General features: G+C 39.5%; 1 protein-coding gene across 5 annotated transcripts in view; it reads left to right on the top strand.

Moving 5' to 3' along the window:
- The window catches only part of dennd1b (DENN domain containing 1B), a 163,316-nt gene that overhangs the window by 133,963 nt on the left and 2,426 nt on the right, over positions 1–26,927 (top strand). For 4 of the 5 annotated variants that reach the window (XM_089001451.1, XM_089001453.1, XM_089001452.1 and 1 more), the window contains 7 exons: positions 1,071–1,111; positions 4,134–4,169; positions 5,297–5,353; positions 6,942–7,031; positions 18,036–18,121; positions 19,189–19,408; positions 21,047–26,818. In XM_089001451.1, the coding sequence (XP_088857577.1) occupies positions 1,071–1,111; positions 4,134–4,169; positions 5,297–5,353; positions 6,942–7,031; positions 18,036–18,121; positions 19,189–19,408; positions 21,047–21,655 (1,139 nt within the window). In that variant the 3' untranslated portion in view covers positions 21,656–26,818. Of the gene's footprint in view, positions 1–1,070; positions 1,112–4,133; positions 4,170–5,296; positions 5,354–6,941; positions 7,032–18,035; positions 18,122–19,188; positions 19,409–21,046; positions 26,819–26,927 lie in introns of those variants that run through there. The other variant, XR_016115620.1, reaches the window with a different exon arrangement.

Raw genomic sequence — 26,927 nt, 5'->3', positions numbered from 1 at the left:
TAGACAGACAATACAATACAATATATCCAATTTATATAGCGCTTTCACAACAGCTGGAGCTGTCACCAAGCGCTTTACATAATAGTCAACACAAAGCAAAATAATAAACACAAAGGAACATAAAAACATGGGCAGTTGTACAATTGTAACAACTTTCCCCATGTACTATGATGTTTGAGTACAAGATAAACACTTTATTACATGAAGCAGTTCTAGATGAAAGATGAGAGGATGAAATCCTCCATTTCACTAGTGGATCAGAGACGTCATAGTGGAATGTGAGTGTCTGCTACAAGCTAAAATATATATATATATATATATATATATATATATATATATATATATATATATATATATATATATATATATATATATATATAGAATAGCAGTTTTTTTTTTGATATATGCAGCGTGTTCTACCGGAAACAAATTCCTTGTGTGTTCTACATATGGCAATAAAGATGATTCTGATTCTGAATATATGTGCTATATATTGGTTTATATAGCGCTTTAACAACAACTGAAGCAGGAACCATGAAAAAGGGAAAATTCGGAAAAAAACATTGCTCTGCCAGCGTCAAGAAAAAAACAAAACCCGAACAAATTCGGAAATGGCGCTCTGCGTCATATTTCCAATTCCCGAATACATTCGTGAATGGCAATGAATGAGTTCAAGGTAAATAAACCTGAAATTTAATTTTGTTGAATCGATGCAACTACAGTAAAGTCTCGTTATATCGATATCGGATATATCGATAGTCCCGGTTATATCGATACTATTTCTATGCACGCACGGAGAAAATTACATGCAAACAGGGTCGGATATATCGATAGTCCCGGTTATATCGATACTATTTCTCTGCACGCACGGAGAAAATTACATGCAAACAGGGTCGGATATATCGATAGTCCCGGTTATATCGATATTTTTTAGGACTCCCTTGAATATCGATATAACGAGACTTGAATGTACATGTGAATGTGTTACCTCATAGTTTTTTTTATTTCAGGACTCGGGAGCTATGAAGTTCACAGTGAGTCATGAATATTTCTTTCAAATTTCTCCACAGGTAACGCAAAGTCCTACCAGCAGTGGATGCACACTGTTAAGGTATTAACCCCGCCTACCCCACTACTTCTTATCCTCTTGCATGTGACTCCATTTCACCGTTCACGCCATTTTCTTTGAAGTTAATTAAAAGCATGACTGACACAACTCTTTGAAAGAACGGGCGGCCTCCAGGATATCCGGTTGCAGCTATACGGCGTTTAGGGTGTGTGAAATGGCGCGTGCAGCCGGACGGTGGAGACAGAAGTGATTTGACATGACAAGACGTCGACGGACATGACGTGTTGATCTGGCTGCAAACATTGGTGTTACCACGTTCAACCAAGCCGTGAACATAGATCTCCTTCCTTTTTCGTCGTTTTTTTTTCCCCCTCGCTGTCTGTCTCTCTTTATCTGCCTCCTTCGTTTCATTTCTGTCACAAGGAAGCCCCCCGTTCCCCTCACCAATCTCCCAATCCAATCTCTGTCTCTTCCTCTCACTCACTACACCGACTGTCTCTAACTCTCCCCCCGCTGTCAGCTGAGGCTGAATTAGTTCTCTAGAGTGCTCTTCAAAGGTTTGTTAAAGTTCACATTTCCTGACTGACAGGGATCTATAAGAGCGGCCTTCACCTCGGCTCCCCTCCCCCACTCCTTTTACATTGAAATGAAATATCAACTAAAAGTGTAACATTACCTTTAAAGGGAGATTTAAAGGGAGTTTTTTGGATGTGTTTATTTGCATGTTAACTACATTTGATATAAACCTGTCTATCTTTCTGAATAGCTAGCGAGCTATTTAGCTATATAGCAAAACTATCTCGCGAACTATCTATCTAGCAATCTATCTAGCTACCTAGCGCGCTATCTAGCTAGCTAGCAAACTACTAGTGAGCTATCTATCTGTCTATTGAGCTAGCTAGCTAGCGAGCTATGTATCTATAGAGCTAGTTAACTATATTAGCTATCTAGCCAATGCTGCTATCTATCTCGCTATCTACTAGCAATCTGGCTAGTGAGCTAGCTAACTATCTATTAGAGTTCAACGGTGCGATCAACGGGTTGGCTGGCGGCCCACTTTCAATGGATCGTTGTTATCCGTGGCAAGTCCACATGAAGGTCTATCTAGCTAGCTAGCTATTATCTATATAGTTATCTAGGTGGCTAACTCTCTAGTGAGCTATCTGTTGGCTATCTATTATCTATTTACTAGCTGCCTAGCTAGCTTTCTATCTATTTACTTCCGCGTTGGCGCGTGTGGCTGCCGCTGCTCACCCACAGAAAAGTGTAAAGGCGCTTAGAAATTAAATGTATTATTCTTATTATTATTATTATTAACAACTTCTGAAACGCTGCCTCCCATTTTCTCTATTTAGCTATTTCGCCAATACTTTTTTACTTGAGACCTAAAGGGAGACGACAAATGAATTGGAAAGGCTGAAGCAGAAGGCCCTCTAAGAAAGGCATTCCCTTCCAGAATGTCCTCAAAGTGGATATCAATCGAGCGCTGTCCCTCCCATCATTCGCTTCTACATAAAAAAACACCATAATACCATGAAATGTGAGGTTTATGCCATGATTGATACTAGTAGTCTGCAATGCCACTCTGACGTGTCATTGCGGTGCTATTTACAGCGCCTCGCCAGTGACTGTGAGATAGAAAATCACAATACGAGAAGCAATGTATTCGATGACAAGTTGACTCGGGCTCATACGTGCGCTAAAATGTGAAGTACAGTGATATCTCGGTTTACGAACTCCTTGCCTTATGAACTTTTCGGTTTACGAACGTTAAATTTATGACAATTTTACCTTGGCATACGAACTATTGTTCGGGATACACACGGAGCGCCACAATGAGTGATGTGTCGTTCGCGGATGAGCCTGTTCTTCTAACAAGGAAATGGCAGCCGCCTTTTTTGTCCTCTATTCCCTGCCCCCAGTCTTCGGTTAAAACCACATGATTGGTCAAGAACGCAGCAGTGAGGGGAGGGGGGGGGTTAAACATTAAAGAGACAGGCAGACGGCAGAGAGAGAGTGACGAAATGGATAGAAAACAGTGAAATTTGGACTCGTTTCAACTTTGGTAAAATTATCGCAGAGAAAGCACCTACAAGGGATCATTCCTCAAGAGGGTGAAAGAAGAAGGATACCTTCCACATCAAGTGTTTAATGCTGATGAAAGCGGCCACTCCATTCCATCAGGCCATCAACGACCATCACAAAGGCAAATAAAATGACTTTATTATACAGTTTAGTTCATTTATTTAAATATAATACAATAGCACATTTATTATACATAAAATAAAGTATTTTGTGTAGTTTTAAGGCATACAAAATTAGAAAGTAGAAAATTATGTTTTATGGGGACCTGGGAAGGGATTATTCTCATTTTAATGGTTTCCTATGGGAAATTATTTTTTGGGATACACACTTCGCCTTACACACTGTCTGGGAACAAAATAAGTTCGTAAGTCAAGGTATTACTGTATTTGATTCAAATGAAAGATGGTAAAACCTGAGTTGTTACCATCATTGGAACATTGGGTTGTAATTATTATTATTAGGTGTCTATTAGCTAGCTAGCTGGTTTTCAGTTACTTCCGGGTAAGTAAACGCTGGCGCTGTGGCTGCCGCTGCTCACCCACAGAAAAACTTGACTATGACTTCCTGTGACTGTAAAGTGACCTTGAGAGTTTTGAAAGGTGCTTATAACTGAAATGTATTATTATTATTATGATTATTATTATTATTATTTGCAGTCCACTTAAGCTTCTACTACACATTTCATATTTGCAGAATCCTGCCATGTGTACCTCATAATTCACTTGCCTTTGGTTGATCGATGAAAAGGTTTCTTCAGCCATCATTTGGTCTTCTTTGAATGTGTCGGACGTTTCGATCCTCATATGAAAAGCTTCGTCAGCGAACAAACATTTTGCTGGTAGCTATGTCCCTATATAAATCCGTAGAACCTTTTCATCGATGGACCACTCCTGTACGACTGAGAGCTTAGACAGACGTATCAACTTTGGTTGTTCATGGTCATGAATTCTGATGAATGCAACTTCTTTTTTGTACACAGAGAGGAGGAGCGCTCATCAATACGGCAGTGACAAAGGTAAAAGCTCTTGCACAAATGGTAGAAGGCTTCATATCCGTGTGTAGTAGACCCACATACTTAACTCATTCGCTGCCATTCCCGATTTTATTCGGGAATTGATAATATGACCCAGAGCATCATTCCCGGGTTTGTTCGGCTTTTGGTTTTTCTTGCAAGGGGCGTGCTGATAAAGCGCTGTTCAGACCTCGAGCAATGCTTTTTTTCCCTTCCAAAACGGGGTAGCATTTGTCTTTTGTACAGCTGCCCCCATTACAAGCTCATATAACTCCAGACCCATATAATTTAGGAATGAACTCTTTTTTCATCATGAAAGAAGAAAGTCTAATGTTTCTTACGCTGCATTGAATGTTTGAGTAGTCCTCAAACTCAATATCCTGTGGGTCATCCAATCTGAGTGACAATGACGAAAATCCTGACACTAGAGTGGACACATTTTTGCACATCGTCTGGCAGTGAATGAATTAAAGCACCGACAGTGAATTAACTCATTTACTGCCATTCAAAATTTATTCGTGAATTTAAAATATGACGTCGAGCGCCATTCTCGAATTTGTTCGCGCTTTGTTTTTTTTCATGCATGGGTGCCGAGAAAACGCCGGCCATGGCCTCTGGCAATGTTTTTTTTCTTCTTTTCCACAAGGGGCAGCATTTCCCTTTTTTTTTTTTACATGTTAGCGCTTTGTTCCAGCTTCAGCTGTTGTTAAAGCGCTGTATAAACCAATTTGTATGTATTGCATTGTATTTTCGACAACCGCCCTCATTTCAAGCTCTGATAACTCCAGACCCACACAACTTAGGAATTAACTCTTTTTTTTCCTGATGAAAGAAGAAAGTCTCAGGTTTCTTCCGCTGCATTGAATGTTTAAATAGTCCTAAAACTCAATATTCTGTGGGTCTTGGAAATTTGAGTGACAATGACAACAACCCTGGCACTGGAGTGGACACATTTTTGCACATCGTCTGGCAGTGAATGGGTTAAGGTGCTTCATATGGTCAGGCTACACCTTGTCAGTGATTCTTTTCCAATTTTATCATTGAAAGCACAACAGAAGGATTTTCAGGATTGTTTTAGGAGGCGGTAGAGGTTTTATAATCCGGGTGTATGTTTTCTTTTTTTCCCCCAGGCCAAAAGTCATGCCAAGAGGGGCATCCGAGACATTAGAGGACGACTTAAACCACGGGTGAGCAGCAGAACGGACCTTCAAACATTACATGGAAGCATTCGCGCGCACACCCAAATACACACACAAAGCTGTTGTGAAGCAGCCCAACACGCACGCCCGTCGTCGCGAGAGGCAGGAAGGCTGCTTTACATGGAACGTGTGATTCCCGTGCAGGACTCATAATGACTGCTGAAGCCCGCTCAGCGCTTTGTTCACGCCTGTACATTTTTAACCGAACGGCCCTCTGGCTATGGCCTGTCATGTCACCTCAGCCCGTCTTCCCTTCCCCCCCTTTTATTGTCTGCATATTTCATCAGCGAGCCTGTGATTTCCTCAAAGCTAATGTAACGAGGTGTATGTTTCCATAAGTCTGCTGGATTTGATGAGGCAAAAAGCAGCTTGATCTGTCAGTGGGGGAACTGATTATGAGCAACATGAGGAAGATGCAGCCCTCTGTGAAACACGCATATGTATACAAACACGCCCGCATAGTCAAAGTGGTAAATAAAAATGTAGGAATCGCTTTAAAATTCCAAAGTGTTTATTTCCTCTGTTGTTGGAAGTCATCAACATGGATTTGGTCTTCTTTTGACATTGCTGCTAGCTGCTAATGGACAGTCACGGATTTACAGTGAAATTCAAACTGGGTAGCCATATTTAAAATGATCAGAAAGCGGAATCGGCCAAGGGCCTGAATTTAATTAATTCAGTCTCACTTAGTTCCAATTATCCTGCTGGCTGGATTTGCACCATTTGAAGCATTAATATAAAAAGCAAATTGACTAAAAGATACTGGAAGCAACAAACACAATGAGCAATCTCATTTGACATTGAGCAAATGAAAAAATGGGATCGAGAATTGTTTAAAGGACAACCGACAACATTTTTTTGTTTCCTAACTGACATCAAAAAAAAAACATCTGAAATACCCAAAACATGCAGGCTGATATTTTTAGTCAGATGCAAAACACCAATTAAAATGAGTTAAAGTGTCCCAAAACTACTTCAAAATGACCCCGGAAATGGCGAGTTTCAGAAGGTCACGCCCCCTTGTTCATGACATCACACCATGACTTCTTGCCTTGCTCGAGAATAAAACAATGGCTTCACATTTGGAGAAGATGCTTTCTTGTTACTCTTCCAGTTATGAATATGATTCAAATAGTTCTGAAGAGGAAAGCATAAATGTTTGCAATCGATTAAAGAAGTCCTTCCAGATCAATTCGAGCCGTCCTGACTCCAATGTAGCGTCCCAGAAAATGCACAAGATGGCGCTGGGAATTTGTGTCAACTAGGATGAAATAGTAGTCTTGGTGTAACACACAACGATTCACCATCGCATTATTTCTGTGTTTTCCTTCTAATTTTGCCATCAACACGATGTTTTCAGACCAAACAAAGTACCCAAAATGCATTGTGTGTCGCTTTCTCTGTCAGGGGCGTTCCAGACGTGACGTCTCGTCTGGAATCGTCACCAACTCGAAAACAAAACTTCCTGAATATTCAGCGCGAGTCTTACCAGAGTTTTGTTAGTTGTTTGCAAGTTGATTGCAGGTACTGGAATACAACATCTGAGATTTTATTTTTCACCATTTTGGTCTCACAGGAGGAAGAGGAGGAAGGGATGACAGTCTGTGCAGGGTCCCCTACGAGTACCAAGAGCTTGTCTCCAAGGCGACTGCAAAGAATGAGACGGGTATGACGCACACTCATCAGCGCCAGTAAATCATAAGTTAACTACCTCGGCACTGATCATAACAGAGCTTGACTGATAACGGTTGTAGCCTATCACCTCTGTTTTCCTTTCGCTCCTTCTCCTCCATCCCAACATTCTTCTTCCCTCATCACCTTACCTCACTGTCAGCTGTGTCGCAGCGCTTGAAAATACATTATTTTGAGTGCCAAAAGTACTGATAAGCATTTATTTTTCTGTCCACATGCTGCTGGTGTACGTGTCGTATCTCACTGGAGACACGACTCATATGGCAGTCAGCGTTTCTGCTGAAAAAGTTGCTTGTCCACTGATAGATTTTTTTTAGTTTTTTATTGTGTGTATAAAGTGGTCAAGGCACATGTCTGGCAATACTTCGCACATGCATGCGTCCTCAGGGACACATACGTTTACTTGCTCATTGATATATTACAATAACACCACTCTCAGTTTTAAACAGAATGCACATACAGTGATACCTTGGTTTATAAACCCCTTGGCTCACAAACTTTGCGGTTTACGAACGTTAACTTTATGAAAATTTTACTTTGGCATACAAACTATTTTTCGGGATACGGACAGAGCTACAATGAGTGATGGCAGGCGGCGTGTTTTGGTCCTCTTTGGCTTAGAAAAATTAGAAAGTAGAAAATTTGTTTTATGGGAACCTGGGAACGGATTATTCTCATTTTAATGGTTTTCTATGGGGAATTATTTTTTAGGAAACACACTGCGCCTTACACGCTCTGTCTGGGAACTAATTAAGTTCGTAAGCCAAGGTAGCACTGTATGACATTTTTGTCACCGCTCAACTGAAAACTGTGATTAGGGGGGGTTTCTTTAATTAGCATTGTGTGTCCAGTGTGTGCAACCAGGCTGGAAATTCTTAGCACGGAAGAAGGTGCGATGGCCTGAAGGGGTGAGGCGGGGGGGGGGTGCAAAGGAAGGGCAATTAGTCCCACCATCCCTCCCTAGACCCTCTCCGGGCGAATACAAAGGATGCTCACAGATTAACAGTTAACATGTGATGTATATGTGCACACACAAGTATGCACACTAGTTTACAATGGTGTCCGTGGTATAAAGAGCTGCTCATTGCTACGGTAACGGGCCCCTGGAGACCACTGTCGGGGGATCGCATAGGACCTAAGGTTGTGTGTCCCACTGTTCTGTGTATTTATCATTGTCCAGGAGTCTAAATCAGAATCAGGAAGCCTTTAATAGTCCCACAATGGGGAAATTTGCAGTCCACACCATCAATTTCAAAGAGGAAAAAAAACTGTACATAGTGCAAGGGGGTGGGGGGGTGAAAAAAAAGCCACACACCCACTATCCTCATATTTTTAGAATGGTCGAGAGGCGGGTCTATAGTTATATATCTATAAATACTTCGAACAGCAAATTAGCAGGGCAATTAATGTGTTCTTTTGTAGAGAAAATTACACATGCTAAATTGAACCGCAACCGGAAATGAACTAACCATGTCATGAATGATTTGCCCCCCCCCCCCCCACTTCAATTGAAGTCATTTTATGTTTCCACTGTTACTAACAACGTCTGTTATATTTAACGCTGAGAGTATTGTTATCATAGTTATGCTGAAATCATGACAATTCCTCCACGTGGCAAATGTTAAATATATATTAAAATAGTATGTTGATAAACTGGATATATATATATATATATATATATATATATATATATATATATATATATATATATATATATATATATATATATATATATATATATATATATATATGTGTGTGTGTGTATGTATGTATGTATGTATGTATGTGTGTGTGTTTGTGTGTATATATATATATGTGTGTGTGTGTGTGTAGATATATATATATGTGTGTGTGTGTGTAGATATATATATATATATATATATATATATATATATATATATATATATATATATATATATATATATATATATATATACACACACACACATACAGTAAAGTCTCGTTATATCGATAGTACTGCTTATTACGATGCTATTTCTATGAACGCAAGGAGAAAATTTACATGCCGCAGGATCGGATATATCGATAGTCCGGTTATATCGATATTTTTTCCGACTCCCGAGAATATTGATATAATTGATATATACATATATATATATATATATATATATATATATATATATATATACTGAGTGTGAGTGAGCCCATGAATAATGTACCCAATGTGAGCGCTTTAGGTGTTCAGTTGTCCAGAAAAGTGCCATATAAATCTGATTTATGAATTATGATATAATTACCATGACTTCTCTGGGGTAGTATCTCTACATTATCCGCAAATAAACATTTACGGCGCCACTAGGGGAGCATGGATGTGACCAATTGCATATAACACGACGCTACAACGTACCGCATTTTCCGGTGTATAAGACGCACTCCAATGAATAGTGTATTTTCAAACTTTTTTCCACATATATGGCACACCTTCAATAAATTCAAAAAAAATCAATATACTAGATAAATACATAAAAGTTTTCCAAATATAAGGCACACCACATTATAAGGTGCCACGGTAGAGGCTGGCATTACACACTACTTCTTATCCGGTGGAAAATGAAGTCGGTGACTGCTGACAGGAGTTGCAAGACCTGTTGTGGCTCAATGTTACTTCAAATATAAGGCGCAGGGTCATCTTTTAAAGAAAATCAAGGCTTTTAGGGGCGCCTTATACACCGTAAAATATGGTACAGTAAATTTCCTGAGAATTACTTTTCAAAATCAGGATGGTATTTGTATTCTTGTATTTCATTGATGACGTGTTCATTGTTTGATAAGTTCAGAAAAATGGGATTTTATCGTGATACATTTTTCATCCCGAGAACGCGCTCCAAAATATTGATTCGTTCTGACCGGCAAAAATAAACGAACTAAGTCGCACGGTGTGTGTTGTCGTCTTGTCTGCGCACATTGGAGCCATGTGCAGGTTGTGGGTGATTTGCAACGTTTTGGAGAGCTTGTTGATTCGGGGTGTAGGAGGGACCCTTTGGTTTGATGAAAACAAGGCTGCCGGCTTCAAACAACAGCCACTGTTTTGGCTCCCCTGTGTTTGAGCTTTTTTTCCATTGAGGTCCATTGAGGATGTTGTTGAAACATTGAGAAAAAGTAAAGACAAGGATTAGATTTCTTTGAAAACGGGACATGCACATACAGACGTATATTGCGATGGGTAGTACAGAAAACAAAGGAGTTTATGTGCACATATTTCTGGATAAAACCCTTTATCATCCCCTTTAAAAAAACACACATGACAAAGATCAAAACCAAAAGGGCAAATATCATGGCCTGAATGAATAACCCCAAATACCGTTTTGAGAAGAAAGCTTGATTTATTTTACCCCATTTAACTGTTTCTGCAGCTCCTCGAATAGGAATATTGAAGCATTACTGTGAATGTAATGAAAAAAATGCATAAGCTTTGCAGGAGATTGTGGTCATTTTAATTCCCCTTTTTCTTCTGTCTAAAATTCTAAAGTTGACGGACCTTGTAGAATTTCAAACAAATTAGTAGAATTTGGTCAACAAATATCCCAATGAAATGTTAAGCATAAGAGAAGGGATGTACTACCTTGTGAAGAATATGAAAAAAAAATCCAGACCACTCCGAAGAGTATGTGTGCGTATAGAGAACAAAGCTGCAAAAGAACTTTGTCCAATTCAGAAAGCTTGTTAAAAATGACTTTTTTTCAGCATATGCTTGAGGTAACATCCACTGCTTTTGCTCAACCCAGTACCACATTAGAACCTTTTCTTTTAGTCCTGATCCCTCATTAATATTATTTTTATGACCCTGATGAAAAAGAGGACACGGTGTCCTCCTTATCAGTTATATTTTGGTTCATCGCTAATCATTGTCTGACCAGAAATTAAAGATGCATTCACTATTTTTCAGTTTCTCTCAGCACATGTATGAATGACACAAAATCATCTGCCTTTATGGATGGTGCGTCAGGCCAGGGTGTGTGTGTGTTGTCCACTCGCAGACCTGTCACAGGGAACTGATTGACAGCTGTATGAAGAGCGGAGGTGTCTGAAACCAAATTCTTCAAATAAACAGCAGCTTTCTGACTGGCCTCAAGTTTTCTCCCATAGAAAGTTAAATGTTACAAAATGTGCGCAGCAAGAGAGGGAGCACACAATGTGCCTCATGCATGCATGTATGTGTGTATTTGTGGGTAATAATAATAATAATAATAATAATAATAATAATAATACATCACATTTTAAGCGCAAGCATAGGTACTATAATAAAATATAATCAAACATATATATATATAAATAAAAACAAGAGAGAGAGAGAGCTACACAGAAAATGCAATTTTAAATAGGTGGGTTTTGAAATGGGACTTGAAGGTGGGAAGAGAATCGATGTTACGAATGTATATGTACTATATATGCCCAAAGACAGCTGAGATAGGCTCCAGCAACCCCGGTACGGAAAATTTTATATATATATATATATATATATATATATATATATATATATATATATATATATATATATATATATATATATATATATATATATATATACACACACTGTGTATATATACTGTGTATATATATACTGTATCATATGAGAAAAAAAATCTACCCTCATTTAACCATCCCACGGGGTGGCCATTTTGCTACTCTCTGTTGACAGAAATTACATGGCAGTAGCTCATATATATATATATATATATATATATATATATATATATATATATATATATATATATATATATATATACACACACTGTGTATATATACTGTGTATATATATATATATATACACACACTGTGTATATATACTGTGTATATATATACTGTATCATATGAGAAAAAAAATCTACCCTCATTTAACCATCCCACGGGGTGGCCATTTTGCAGAAATTACATGGCAGTAGCTCATATATATATATATATATATATATATATATATATATATATATATATATATATATATATATATATATATATATATATATATATATATATATATATATGTATATAGACAGACACACGCATGGGAATTCATTGAAGTAAAAATACTATATATATATATATATATATATATAATTATCTAACATTTTTGTATGATTTCAAAGTCATTTTCATTGAAAAAGGAGGCTAATAAGTATTTTTTCAGTGTCTGTGAATATAATTTTTTTAAATAACTTAATTTGAAGCAAATTGAAGCAACGAATACTTTCAAAACATTCATTCAAATTTATATCCTGGAACCTCAACTAGTTCAACTGGAAAAGAAATATGAACTTGGGGATCATTGCGAAAAGCAGTCTGTTTGTGCCATTTGAACCAATGATTGCCTCACCAGAAAGAGAGATTAGTTTAGAGGAAAAAAAATCTGAGCAAATGTTTAACTATAAGGGACTGTACTGTGTATTCAACCCCTTTTTTTTTAAATAAACCTAAAGATCCTGAACACATACCTCCATCCTTATGCGTGCATTTTTTACCGTCCTGACTGGTGATCTGTCATAACTATTTCATAGAGTATCAGGTGTTATGTTACTGAAGGGCTCTCGCACCCACTTGACTAAAATATAGCAGTTAATTCTCTTTTTGGATGTATCTATCATCGTTTTAATTAGAAGCCAAAGAATATCATTGAAAGGGAGGCCCAAGTGTTCGTTCCTCAGTCACTGGCTGGGCTTCCAGTCTGAAACCAAAGTGCCATCTCCAGGCAGGGACTGTGTACTGCACCGCCGCTGTTGTCGGCCCCCAGACACCTGGATGAGACTGGCGGTTTCATCGAATAAGCGTGCGGCACATTTTACTCCTTTTATAAACTGTATGGCTCCCGTTTAAAAAAAAGTATCCTTTCAGCCGCGGCCAGTTTAATGTTGGAGCACTGGAGTTTTTCTCAAACAGTGTTTTCCTCCACCTCTTTGGAGTTTTCTGCTCTTAAACAGGCAGACTTGGCCATACTTCTTCAGAATCTCTGCCGCTCCCCAAGGTTTGTTTACATTTTACCGACATCTCTTTACATACACTGCCAAGCTGTGAGATCAGTGGCCACTCGGAAAATACCCGATGAAATGCATAATGGAAGGAGGGCATTTAAGACCAGCTCCATTTTGGCCCCGCCACAGAGGGAGAAAGAAAGTTGTTCTGAATAAATGGTCATGCAAGGGAAAAGCATTTGACCAAATAGATGCTGATGATTTGATTTTCCTCTTATAACCGCAAATGAAGCGTAATGTGTTGCATCAGATGTGGGAAATGTTTGGAGACGTCGAGCATCGCGACTGTTGAGTTGGTAAGAATGAGGTCAGAGCGTCGAATTCATAATTTCCTGGCGGGCCAGCCTGTGAAGGTAGTGGCGGCCAGCGTGTTGGGTTTTATGTCCAAATGCTAGCTGGCTATTTATTAGCTATCTATTGGCTATCTACTAGCTCGCTAGCTAGTTTGCTAGCATTCTATCTATTACCAGTAGCTTTCTATCTATTACTTCTGGGTTGAGTGAATGCTGGCACCTGAGAAAGACTTATCCTGTGACTGAAAATTGAGAGTTTTGAAAGGCGCCAATAAATGAAATGTATTATTATTATTTTTATTATAAATCCAGTACTGAATGTATCCAACCCGACCCTTTTGCTCTTTCGCCAAGCTCTCTCAAGCTCAGATCAAAGCGCTAAAAATGATAACGAAGGAAATAAATGTTCCCGTCAGAGAAAAATAAAATGTTGACTGGCGACGTTGCCCAACAGAAGACGAAAGTGACGTCAAAGTAACAGAGGGAGAAAATGTGAATTATCCCACAACGAGGAGCTAACGGAGCAGCAGTATGATAGTCTGTTTTTGTTGTTGTCAAGTTCTCTTCGGTTTCGGTTCATTCATAAAAATGACGCTTTCCAATAAAAACAATAAGTCAAAAATCGTCAAAATAGTAAATACCCAACGTTCATTCAAAACATGAGATCGCTATGCATCGTATCTAAATTTAGAACAGGTGATCGGCTAAGTTCCAGCTGTTAGCTTCCTTTAGATGAATTGCACACACACGCATGCTATGGGTCATTCCTGGAATGGAGAGTCAAGAGTTAGCATTTTTTTTAATCATCGTCACGTAATGGCAACTGCCGGAGAAAAAGCAACAAAAAAAGTGTGAAATCTAAAAGAAAACTACAGTCGTTTCGTGAGGTACACTCCCTAGCATTTCCAGGAGTTAGACTTCGCTTAAGAAAACGATGAAAATGACACGAGTTTGTTGTTTGAGTTTTATACCTTGGCTAATAGCTGCCCATATAAATGATGACAATTCTCGTATAAAAGTGGTAGTACGGTGTACATGATTTGAAATGATACAAAAAAAAACGCTAACACAAGCTGAGATGCTTACTGTGCATGTGCATGTTATGCTTTTATCTAGCTATCTATTAGCTATCTAGCTTGTTAGCTGGCTATCTATTTGCTATCTATTATCTAGCTAACTGGCTATCTATTAGCTATCTAATAGCTAGCTAGCTTTTTATTTATTGGAGTTATTCAGGGTTGAGTGAACGCTGGCGCGTGTGGCTGCCGCTGCTCACTCACAGAAAAACTGATCCAGTGACTGTATAGTGACCTTGAGAGTTTTGAAAGGCGCTTACAAATGAAATGTATTATAATAATAATAATAATAATTATTATTATTATTATTATTAAAAAATAGCGATCGTCTGCATTATTGTCGATGGGAACTAGCAGTGAAGACCAACTGGATTTGAGCCAAAATGGTTTTCGTAAGATCGGTTCACAATTAAATAAACAAAAACATTCCCGTATAAAGTTGTAGTATGCTGTATTTTATTTGAAATGATTTACGCTTACAAGACGGGGAAAACGTATAAGTTGACAGGTCAGGAGTTTGTTGCTAGCTATTTATGTCAACCCGTTAGGAATGTAGGTTAGATGTGCATATTTGAAGTTAATAACTATCTCACAATTCGTTGTACTTTTCTAACTAGATTAATTATTAAATGTTAAATATTTCGTTTTCTTAAAATAGTAGCAAACATGATTGAAAAGTTGAAATAAGGGTATTTTTTCACTGGTATATCTTTGACATTAATCAACATTTGTATGGTATTTTTAGCCTCATTATAAGTAGCTGCAATGTTAAAAACCATTTGGCCTACGGCCTCTGGACCATATTACTCGTCGTTTTCTGGTTTCAAAAGTTGGCAGGTATGTTCTCACCGTGAAGAGAAGCCATGACAAGTTGACGAGGCCATGTCGGGAGGGGACTGTCCGTTTACGACTCCCTGTGGAAATTGCTTCTCGGACAGACGGGACCAAAAGTTGTAACCGAGATCACAGCACCCTGTAGGTCTCATGACCCGTGTTTGCTTGTGTTTGGCTTCACCTTGCTTTAATAAACACCTAGCTGAACAGAGAGGCCCCATTTTGCCAAGCATGCGCAAATGAAATGCTTCGTACACACACTGTGTGTGTGTATCACAGGTGCATCACAGGTCTGTCGGCCCCAGATTTACAACTGTGACACAGGAATCCATTAAATGCTGTTTAGGAGAATCCTGGGCCAGAGCCCTCTCAAATCTTTTTCATTATGGCTCCAAGCTACCATAGAAAGCATCAAGTTAGCCAATCAGCACTGCCGCCACATGTGTTCCTGTTTAGGCCCACGATTTGAGAGGCTTATGTGACTACTGCACACATCTTAACGCGCGTGTTTGTAACCCAAATGAGGCTATGCCAGCCAGACAACCATTCCGCCCATCTGGCTGGCACCGTGTCCACTAATGAAGACCGGCTCGGTCCAATGCTGTCCTTTCACCTCTTTGGACGGCCACACCTTTTGCCTCCGCGCATCAGGGTGCCATCGCTCACCTCGAAAGATTTGGCATCTTGTGTCTATGCGTCATTCCTTTTTGTGTTCACCTTTTCTCACTGTGTGTTCAGTTTTACAGACACTCCCAAACTGACGTCACTGTTGGTCACACACTGCCTTCCTCCAGAATCAAAACAATAGCTTCAGAGAGTTCAGATTCGGAGAGGATACTTTCTTGCTACTCATCCAGTTATGAATATGATTCAAATAGTTCTGAAGAGGAAAGCATACGTTTGCAATCGATTATAGAAGTGCTTCCGTATCAATTCGAGCCATCTGGACTCCAATGTAGCGCCCAGAAAATGCACAATATGGTGCACAAGCTCCAAAGTAGTGTTTTAGTAGTTTTTGGCACACCACAACATAAGGCTCTATAGTAGTTGCGAGACCTTTTGTGGGTTAATATTACTTCACATATAAGGCGCACGTATAAGGCGCAGGGTCATCTATTGAAGAAAATGAAGGCTTTTGGATGTGCCTTATACACGTGAAAATACGGTATGTATGATGGTTTTTATGGAATATGAGTTAAAGGGCAACCGACATCTCCGGACAAGTTGTGTCCATAATTTGTAAAATGGCTTCAAATGACTTCTACTGAGCGTATTTTACAAAGATTCCACCGCATGTAGCTATATTTTACATTTTAAGACTCGCGCGGAATATTCCGGAAGTCTTGTTTTTGAGTTGGTGACGAGTCTGTACGTGACGTCACTGAAGGAACGCTCCTTACGGAAAAAAGGACACATTGTAGCAGTCCTTCCATCACGTCAATGCATTTTGCTGCGCTTGTTTGGCCTGAAAACGTCATGTTGCACCAAAAAGAGGCAGAAGAGGGCGACCAAGCTCCATATAAGGAATTTATCAGCCTGTGGAAACAGGCTGATTAATTCCTCACAGGGAGGTTGGTCACCATTTTCTGCCTTTTTTCTGGGACGCGACATTGCAGTCCAGATGCCTCAAAATAACACGGAAGGACTTCTTTAATCAATTGCAAACATGTATGCTTTCCTCTTCAGAACTATTTGAATCATATTCATAACTGGATGTGTAACAAGAAAGCATATTCTCCGAATCTGAAGCCATTGTTTTGATTCTCCAGCAATGCAAGATGTCTTGGCGTGACGCCACGAACTGGGGGCGGGACTTTCTGATAATGCCCAAATCGCAGCTCAATTTTTTGCAGATATTGGACACTTTAAGTCATTTTTATTGGTGTTTTGCATTTGAATAAAAATATCATACTGCGTGTTTTAGGTATTTTAGATGCTATAAAACGTTTTTCTGATGTCAGTTAAGAAACAAAAAAGTGACGTCGGTTGTCCTTTAAGGATGAAAAAAAACACCTATTTTTATCCATCTCAAGAGACGGCCATTTTGCCTGAGCTACTGCTATGTCATTTCCATCAACAGAGAGTAGCAAAATGGCCACCCCGTGGGATGGTTAAATGAGGGTTTATTTTTTTCTCATATTCAACATTCAATACAGAATTTAGACCAGCTGGGTCATATCGAACATAGTCTTGTAGAAAGAACGCTAAAAAAAAGGAATTACCCTTTACAAATGCACTATGGAATATGTACCCATTTCGGTTTGTGGCCCGCAATATAAACAAACGACCGCTCTGTGAGGGGGCCTGTCAATTAGAAGGCGAGCGATGGCGTTGAAAGGAGAACGTCGGTGATGGAGGAACATGTGCGTGATGGCGGAGGCCGTGTTAATAAGTGGCCCACAGCAGATGGAGAGCGTCCCGCGTCGCTGTGTAAAACTGCTGTCTCTTCTTGAACCCGCACATTAAACATGTTACACAGGTGGCTTATTAAACCCGCTGTGTCACTAAACGGCACCACGTCCTGATCATTCAGCACATTGCGTTGACAAACACGGCGTGGAGAGATGGTACAGCGGTCGTTAATGTTCTTACGGCGTTCAGAATCCACTTATTGCTTAATTTGATAAAACACCTCGAAACATTCTCATTCCTAGATCCCAGTTTGACTAATATAGCAACAACTTTTTGGCTTGTAGTCCAATAAAACACGAAGTTTCCCTTGAGAACTTGCTATGTATCTTCCTCAAATCTTCTATTTATGTCTTTTTTTGTGTACTTTTCTCATTTACAGCAAAACTTGAGCAAGTCTCCCATGAGCAAAAGCCCCCAAGAGTTTGGCTTCGGGCTCGATGATGATGAGCTGGACAGTGCTAGCAAGTAAGTGCGTTTTTTATGTATTCACCCTTACTTTATTGTTGTTATTAAAGCCAAAATTCATATTGTTGAGAACAATAAACCAACTAAATGGGAAAAACATGTTGAAGGCAAGTTCTGTATTTTTTAAGTCAAGATGGTACCGCCCCCACGTGGACGCTAAGGGGAAAAGCAGGATTATTTTGGACCAGGCTATTTCTGGAGGACTGAATGTCTTTTTTTGGTTGCTGATTTTGTTTTGTTTGTAAAAAAAAATATTGTCTAATTGGTTTACATGAATTAAAGTAATGCATACTGGTTCTATCTGAAGTCAGGAGATAGAATACCATAAAAAAGATCATTGATCTCAATACTTCTCATACTCATCGGGATTATTATTATTATTATTATTACAGTGATACCTTGGCTTACGAATTTAATTGGTTCCCAGACAGAGTGTGTAAGGCGAAAAGTGTGTATCCCAAAAAAATAATTTCCCATACGAAAGCATTAAAATGAGAATAATCTGTTCCCAGGTCTCCATAAAACATAATTTTCTGCTTTCTAATTTTCTAAGCCTTAAAACTAAACAAAATATACCTTATATTGTGTATAATAAATGTGCTATAATTACAGCAATAAACTAATGAGCTAAAGTTGTGCTGGCCCTTTATATATATTCTATATATAAATATCCCTAATGGCTGTGCCAGACCTGTGCTCTGATAGGTCCCTGTGCCAGACCCCTGTTCTGATAGCTCCCTGCTCTAAGGATGGGGGAAAAGTGGACCATTCCCTGGCTCTGGTTTCACCTCACTAACCAATCTGATTACCTCTCCAACCTGATTACCTCTATTGTTCTATCCAGAGCCAGGGATAGAACAACAGAGATAATCAGAGCAGAGGTCTGGCACAGCCACCTCCGTCCATTAAGGATATAGGGCCAGGGTTACCAGCACAACTTTAGTTCACTGACAAAGCTTTTCGGATGAGTCACAAAACGTACGACACTTTCAAAGAAGTGCACATGACGGCTGAACAATCCTTGATCTGTACATCTGCGTTTTCTCTTAACGTGTTCCCAATCATAGGATCTCATCAGAGGACAGTGGCGATGTGCCGTCATACACGGAGGACAGCGACGACTGCTACTCTTTGGAGTTGGACATGGACTCCTCACAGTCAGGCAAGATGAATCTTCTGGAGGAGATCTTAGACTCCCTGAACACCACCACCATGGAGCAAGGCAAGCTCAGTGCAGCCAAGAGCTTGGACTTCTTTAGGTCCATGGAGGACATGGACTACGCCTCGGTATGAAACACATTGTGTGATGCAGCTAATTAACTCCTTCACTGCCAGACTGTGCAAAAATGTGTCCACTCGACTGCCAGGGTTTTTGTCATTGTCACTTGAATCCCAGGACCCACAGAATATTGAGTTTTAGGACTACATAAACATTAGCTGTCTAACTAGCTTGCTTGCTATCTATTAGTTATCTATTAGCTAGCTAGCTAACTTGATCTATTTGAGTTATTTGCAGTTGAGTGAACGCTTGCGCATGTGGCTGCCGCTGCTCACCCACAGAAAAACTGATCCTGTGACTGTAAAGTGACCTTGAAAGTTTTGAAAGGCGCTTATAAATACAATTTATTATTATTATTACAGTAAAGTCTCGTTATATCGATATTCAAGGGAGTCCGAAAAAATATCGATATAACCGGGACTATCGATATATCCGACCCTGTTTGCATGTAATTTTTAATAGTATCGATATAACCGGGACTATCGATATATCCGATATCGATATAACGAGACTTTACTGTATTATTATTATTAAATACAGCGTTAGAAACCTTATACTCTCTTCTTTCATCAGAAAAAAAGAGTTAATTCCTAAATTATATCGGTCTGTAGTTATATGAGCTTGAAATGACGGTGGCTGTCCAAAATACAATGGAGTACACACATATTGGTTTCTATGGCGCTTTAACAACAGCTGAAACTGGAACAAAGCGCTAACATGGAAAGAAGAGAAATGCTGCCCCCTTGTGAAAAAGAAATAAGATTGCCAGAGGCCACGGCCAGTGCTTTATCGGCAACCAAGCAGGAAAAAAATAAAATGCAAACAAATTTGGGAATGGCGTACTACGTCATATTTTCAATTCCCAAATAAATTCATAAATGGCAGTGAATGAGTTAAATGGTGTCATTTTATTCTTCTCAACACCATCCCCTCCTATCTCAAACATGGAATTTCAACATGGCTATATGAATATAAGCCACTGCAGATCCATTTCAAAACTACACACACACACACACACACACACACACACACACACACACACATACACACACACATCCCTGTTTCAATGGTTTTGTGAGGTCCTGTTAACTCTAGATAAGGAGTGAGGGCCACCGTTGCTGATAAGTTTAGAGACCAACTAGTGTTACATTTGAACACTAAATGTCACCCCATTTCCCACTTCAACTTCTTTAAAAACAAAGAAATAAAAAGTGGACTTGAAATTGAAGTAACGGCAGCAGTGAGGTTTCTGAATGGGTACATTCAAAGTCCTCACCCCTGTGGTGAATTTGGTTAAACATCATTTTACTTTTTGTGGTATGAACTTTTTCCTGTCATTAACAGGACATTAACATTGCACACACAAGGTGAGTAAAAAGTGTGTGTTTCCACGTGAAATGAAAATACACACCCAAAAAATCATTTTGGGTGAATTTGTGAGGACAGAATGAAAAACTTGTGAGGACCGGCCAAAAGATCCTCACTTGTAAAAAATGTCCTCACTACGTATCGTATAAAATGTTAGTGGTCCTCACAAGATCAGTCATACAAACACACACACAGAAACGTCACATCATAGGAAAGGGCTTGTTTGAATGTATTGTTAGCATAAGCTTTACTTTGCTACTTTGTCCAATCGTTTTCAGAGTAAATTTAACCCCACGAGTGACTGTCAACGATCAGAGGAAAGGAATTGTGATGACGAGGGGGAACAAAGGGGCTGGAACACGGGTCAGGATGACAGCGCGGTCCACGGGAAACACCTCCCACCATCCCCACGCAGAAAAGCCACCAAGAGCAGCTTGAAAAATCAAACAGCGCCCCCTGTGCATGTAACAGATGAGCAGCTCCGTCGACGTCCTCTACCTCCAGGGAGACAAGCACGAGAGGGCTTCTCCTCTTCTCCGTCAACATCCCTACGAATTACGGCATCTCCAACAACAGCTTCCGTTCCTAGCTCTTCTCCGCTGCCGGCGCCTCGCGCGCGGACCATCTCTGAGCCCCCAGCAAGCATCGAGCCCCCTCCCGCCCACAACCCGACAGGCTCCACCGGCATCTTGAGGAGGAAAGTTCTATCCAAGGAGACGGTCAGGCATTACAAGGAAAGATCTCTGCACAGGCGGGAAAGCAAGGAGAGCAGGACCGGGAATAGCCAGTCAGTCCAGGACTACACGGAGGGACCGTCCAGTCTGGGTCCCGCCAAAGGCTCAGGGGTGGCCATGCAGGATGGATCTGATTCTGATGCAAGATGTTGAAATATATTGCTACAGGTGCGTCCTTATGGAAGAGGATTGAGGCCACTGAAGAAGACAAAAAATAAGGTTGGCAAGATTATCACTTTATTCTCAGAATTCTGACTTTACCTTTGCAACGGATTCATCTATATGGACGCACGATCATATCAATACAAAATCCCATCGCCAAAGGTTCGAAATGGCTTTCACGGTTGCATTACCTCAGTCGGCGGACTAGGTGGCGCTCGTCCCATTCATTTTCAATGGCAGCCCATTTCGCCATTCATTTCTATGGAGGAACTACCAATATGCTACCGTATACCAGGTTCGCGGAGCTATGAATTGTGGGGGGGGGGGGAACGTCAGCCAATGGCGTGTCTTGGAAGAAAGGATATACAGTACGTGTCGTCAAAGTCAGAATTCTGAGAAAAAAAGTCATAATTCTCATTTTGAAATCAGAAATCTGAGATTAATGTCAGAATTCTCACTTTAAAGTCAGAAATATGAGAATAAAGTAAGGATTCTCACTTTAAAGTTAGAATTATCCCTTCAAAGTCAGAATTCTCACTTTAAAGTCAGAATTCTGAGGAAAAAAAGTCCGAATTCTCACTTAAAAATCAGAATTCTGAGAAGAAAGTCAGAATTCTCACTTTAAAGTCGGAAATATGAGAATAATGTCAGAATTCTCACTTTAACGTTAGAATTATCCCTTCAAAGTCAGAATTCTCACTTTAAAGTCAGAATTCTGAGGAAAAAAAGTCCGAATTCTCACTTCAAAATCAGAATTCTGAGAAGAAAGTCAGAATTCTCAAATTAAAGTCAGAATTCTGAGCAAAAAGTCAGAATTCTCATTTTGAAATCAGAAATCTGAGAATAAAGTCCGAATTCTCACTTTAAAGTCAGAATTCTGACAGTGAGAATTCACACTTTAAAATCAGAATTCACACTTTAAAATCAGAATTCTCAGAATAAAGTCAGAAATCTGACTTTGATGTCAGAAATCTGAGAATAAAGTCATAATTCTGACTTTGATGTCAGAATTCTGAGAAAAAAGTTATAATTCTCATTTTGAAATCAGCTAAACGATATCTAACTAACTAGCTAGCTAGCTAGCTATCTATTAGCTAGCTTGCTAACTTTCTATCTATTTGAGTTATTCCGGGTTGTGTGAACGCTGGCGCATGTGACTGCCGCTGCTCACCCGCAGAAAAACTGATCCTATGACTGTAAAGTGCAATGAAATGTATTATTCTTATTATTATTATTAATTAATATCAACAGGGGCTGCTAAATTTGGTGGAAAAAAACATTAAATTAAATAAATCTCAATCTCAAATATATCTCAATATTTCTAGCTATCTAGCTAGCTAGCTATTTAGCTAGCTCGGTATCTAACTTGCTATCTCTTAGCTAGCTAGGTTTCTATCTATTTCACTTAATTCCGGGAAGAGTGAACGCTGGCGTGTGTGGCTGCCGCTGCTTACCCACAGAAGGCGCTTATAAATGAAATGTATTATTTTTATAAAAGGAGAATCCGCAGGCCCTGTGAGCCTTTGGAAGCATTTCAACACGTTGTACAATCATTTCAATCACCGTGCCTTAAGCAGACGTATTATTCGTTTGTTCATGCTTGACGTCTCACAGCTCGTTAGACGTCAACGGTACGTGTTTATGTTGATGGACGGACATGTTTGTGTCTCCTGGATGATGTGCTTGAAGCCGTTCGTCAACGTTACATTTCATAGAATCAAGCGTACATGCGGAAACTCACGCACAACCTTATTTTTTTTTGTGTGTGAAGTTTTCCCTTCGCTACCAAACGATGTCGGTTGCACTGTGCTCCTTGTCATTTCGTCCAACTAGCCTTGCCAACATTTCTTCTCTCTGGTATTCAATATCCATATACAGTGATACCTCGGTTTACAAACCCCTTGGCTTACGAACTTTTCGGTTTACGAACGTTAAATTTATGAAAATTTTACCTTGTCATACGAACTATTTTTCGGGATACACACGGAGCTGCCACAATGAGTGATATGTCGTTCGCAAACGAGCTCGTTGTCCTAACAAGAAAATGGCAGCCGGCTTGTTTTGGTCCTCTATTCCCTGCCAACAGTCGGCGGTTAAAGCCACGTGATTGGTCAAGAACGCAGCAGTGAGAAAAGCTAACCGAAAGTTTGTAAGCCAATGGGTTCGTAAACCGAGGTATCACTGTACATGTAACATGTATAGTCCGATTTTCCTGGTCCGAGCAACAAAAAAAATGCTTTCCCCTTTGCTCTTCCCGTTTTTGTTGTGATTTCAACCATACGGCAATCAGGCTGCCATTGAAATGGCGGCCATTTCTTAAATGGCCGCCATTTTCTCTGCTCATATGTGCCGTTAATGCTCTCCTCATAAAGTGGCCGGTGAGCATCTCGACGTGCGGACATCGGTAAAGTCTACGAGCAACTCGACAATAGCTCAACTCATTGATACGCATTAAAACTCAGAGTAACTATGCAAAGATTTCCAACTGAAAAGGTAATAAGACTACAATATAAAATGAGTCAAATTAGTATATTATGGGAATAAGCCACTTTTGTGTGAGTGCGTGTGCGCCTGCTCAACAGTAATTTGCTGTGCCTTGTAAATAAGAGTATACCTGGTAAAGTATTTAAAAAGAACGGTAGGAGTACTGTATGCAATATTTAAATCATCATCTGGTTCTCTTGATTGTTTCACAAGTGAAAATAATTTAAGAATTGTTGTGACCAAATGACCTGAAGTGAACTCAGGTGATGTGTTTCAGACATTAGGAACCGCCTAGCATTTCATTTGCTTTTGAGTATAATTTTTTCATTTTGTCTTTGGCTTGCTTTTTTAAACAAAGTATTTTCTTAGTTTAGGAGTTGCCTAAATTAATTGTGTGTTTTCCCCTACAATTTAAGTTGAAACAAAAGAAAAGGCATTTAAAACGTTTTCTCAGAGTTGTTCATAACGAAAAAAGAAAAGATCAAATATTTTTAACTGATGTGTATTTATATATTTTACAGAAATAATATAAAACGGTGTTCTATGTTGTAAATGGCATCCAATATGAATGTTTAAATATTTTAAAGTTAAATAGAAGAGAAAATGTAGCTGGCTAGCTGTATATCTTTCTAGTTGGCTGGCTAGCTATCTTGGTCGCTATCTATTGGCTATCTATTAGCTATCTATTAGCTAGCTAACTATGTAGTTGGCTAGCTGTATATCTTTCTAGTTGCCTGGCTAGCTATCTAGGTAGCTATCTAAAAGATAGCTAGCTATGTAGCTGGCTAGCTGTATATCTTTCTAGTCGGCTGGCTAGCTATCTAGGTAGCTATCTATTGGCTATCTATTAGCTGGCTAGCTATGTCGCTGGCTAGCTGTATATCTTTCTAGTTGCCTGGCTAGCTATCTAGGTAGCTATCTAAAAGATAGCTAGCTATGTAGCTGGCTAGCTGTATATCTTTCTAGTCGGCTGGCTAGCTATCTAGGTAGCTATCTATTGGCTATCTATTAGCTGGCTAGCTATGTCGCTGGCTAGCTGTATATCTTTCTAGTTGCCTGGCTAGCTATCTAGGTAGCTATCTAAAAGATAGCTAGCTATGTAGCTGGCTAGCTGTATATCTTTCTAGTCGGCTGGCTAGCTATCTAGCTAGCTATCTATTGGCTATCTATTAGCTGGCTAGCTATGTCGCTGGCTAGCTGTATATCTTTCTAGTTGCCTGGCTAGCTATCTAGGTAGCTATCTAAAAGATAGCTAGCTATGTAGCTGGCTAGCTGTATATCTTTCTAGTCGGCTGGCTAGCTATCTAGCTAGCTATCTATTGGCTATCTATTAGCTGGCTAGCTATGTCGCTGGCTAGCTGTATATCTTTCTAGTTGCCTGGCTAGCTATCTAGGTAGCTATCTAAAAGATAGCTAGCTATGTAGCTGACTAGCTGTATATCTTTTTAGTTGCCTGGCTAGCTATCTAGGTAGCTATCTATTGGCTATCTATTAGCTGGCTAGCTATGTCGCTGGCTAGCTGTATATCTTTCTAGTTGCCTGGCTAGCTATCTCGGTGGCTATCGATTAGATAGCTAGCTATGTAGCTAGCTAGCGGTATATCTTTCTATTTGGCTGGCTAGCTATCTATTGGCTATCTATTAGCTGGCTATCTAGCTGGCTACCTGTATAGCTTTCTAGTTGGCTGGCTAGTTATATAGCTATCTATCTATTGGCTGTCTATTAGCTAGATAGCTATGTAGTTGGATAGCTGGATATCTTTCTAGTTGGCTGGCTAGTTATCTAGCTGGCTATCTATTAACAATCTAGCTAGCTTGCTATCTATTTGAGTTACTTTCAGATTGAGTGAACGCTGGCGCGTGTGGCTGCCGTTACTCACCCACAGAAAACCTGATCCTGTGACTGTAAAGTGACCTTGGGAGTTTTGAAATGAAATGTATTATTATTATTATTATTATAAAATAATATATAAAAATGTATTGCCTACTATCCGGTACTCACTCGTGTTTCTGCCCGCATGTTTAGTACATGGATGTAATATGTCTGTTTGAAATTGGCCCTTATTCATTTGACAGGTGTACTTCATTCATAATTCCTAGTATGTATTTCAGTATTTACCTACAAAACAAAAAAGAAAAATGACACAAACATGTCGGTTCTGTGTTGCATCTCATTGCATTCTACTATTTAACATCATCTGCCTTGTAGGAGTTTATTTTTTACATTTATAGCGCTGTAAATAAACCCGAGAGAAAATACAATCACTCCTGATGTGAGAAAAGTGAAAAACAACGGTGACTGTTTACAATAATGCTGGCAGAAGAGCAACCTTTTGGTGCTCGTCGCTATTCCGCTGCCGACTGAGGGTGCTAACGTAGCATCGATCTGATTGCCGATAGATACATTTCATCATGTATTTTCACATTATTTGCCATTACGGAAAAGACGATTCTAAAATGCAAAATCTGTGTAGTAGCAGCATAGACATGAATCAAATCATGTAGCAATTGAGTTTTCTGGTACGTTTTGATTCCGTGCGCACTTGCATGTTCTTGTTGTGGAGGAAAAACAACTGAGGTCAAATCTGATGAGGTGTTGATGACCAATCTGGTACAACTGCACATCTTGTATGCACTGTGAACTGAAAATAAAAATAAATCTTTCATGCAACTTCCATGTCGAGACTCATTTTCCAACACATCTGTTTATAACACACACACATACACACACAGTTCAAATGCTTTACTGAGCATATTTTGTAAATAGAAATTCTGACAAT

The sequence above is a fragment of the Hippocampus bargibanti genome, linkage group LG07, assembly GCF_051943395.1.
Source record: "Hippocampus bargibanti isolate YZ-2025 linkage group LG07, ASM5194339v1, whole genome shotgun sequence".
Classification (NCBI taxonomy): Eukaryota; Metazoa; Chordata; class Actinopteri; order Syngnathiformes; family Syngnathidae; genus Hippocampus; species Hippocampus bargibanti.
Note: the sequence above shows the minus strand (reverse complement) of the source record. Positions and strands in the feature narration are given on the sequence as shown.